The following is a 596-nucleotide window of genomic DNA, read 5'->3' as shown; positions in this document are numbered from 1 at the left end:
TGCTAACACCAAGTCAAGGGTTAAGATCCCCTTACCAGTCATCTTTTGAAAAAAAAAAAAAGCCCTCTAAGCCCAGAATAAGCAGGCACAAATAAACAGCTTCCAAAAGCGTCATCAGCAAGTGACTAGCTACAGTCTTCTGTAATAAAATAAAATGAGTAATTCAGGTTGGAATAAAGCCATTCACCTTAACCAAAAATCACCTCCCACTTGCAGAGAATAGCTACTGACTAAAAGAGACTGAACCTCTTTATAGACACAAGGAACCTGGAAGCAAGAATCCTTCTGAGTAGGAATCAGCAAACTGGGACTCTCATACAATGTAATACAAAAATCAGGCCTACTACACTTGACAATTAGATGTCTAATGTGTGAATTCTAACAAATAGTAATCCAGGGTCTACATTATTTGGCATATGAAAGCCTACCTGATGGTGGTAAGGAGAGGAATCTGAGAGGATATACAGCTGCTGTCAAAAATTCTGCAAAATAAAGATCAAGAATAGAGTAACATACTCTTTATTGTTTCTTAAAATTTTTCTGAAATAACATCAGTGCATTTAACAAGCTTTTCATTGGTTTATGGTATAAAATAT

The 596-nt window shown here is 35.9% G+C and overlaps 1 protein-coding gene across 3 annotated transcripts in view; it reads right to left on the bottom strand.

Annotated features, from left to right (window-relative positions):
* The window catches only part of WDR76 (WD repeat domain 76), a 36,126-nt gene that overhangs the window by 2,756 nt on the left and 32,774 nt on the right, over positions 1-596 (bottom strand). For all 3 annotated transcript variants that reach the window (XM_008590217.1, XM_008590216.1, XM_008590215.1), the window contains one exon: positions 429-482. In XM_008590217.1, coding sequence (XP_008588439.1) covers positions 429-482 — 54 coding nt within the window. The remainder of the gene's footprint in view (positions 1-428; positions 483-596) is intronic.

This window comes from Galeopterus variegatus, unplaced genomic scaffold (assembly GCF_000696425.1).
Source record: "Galeopterus variegatus unplaced genomic scaffold, G_variegatus-3.0.2 Scaffold5928, whole genome shotgun sequence".
In the NCBI taxonomy this organism is placed as follows: Eukaryota; Metazoa; Chordata; class Mammalia; order Dermoptera; family Cynocephalidae; genus Galeopterus; species Galeopterus variegatus.
The sequence above is the reverse complement of the archived record's forward strand: the minus strand, read 5'-3'. Positions and strand labels throughout refer to the sequence as shown.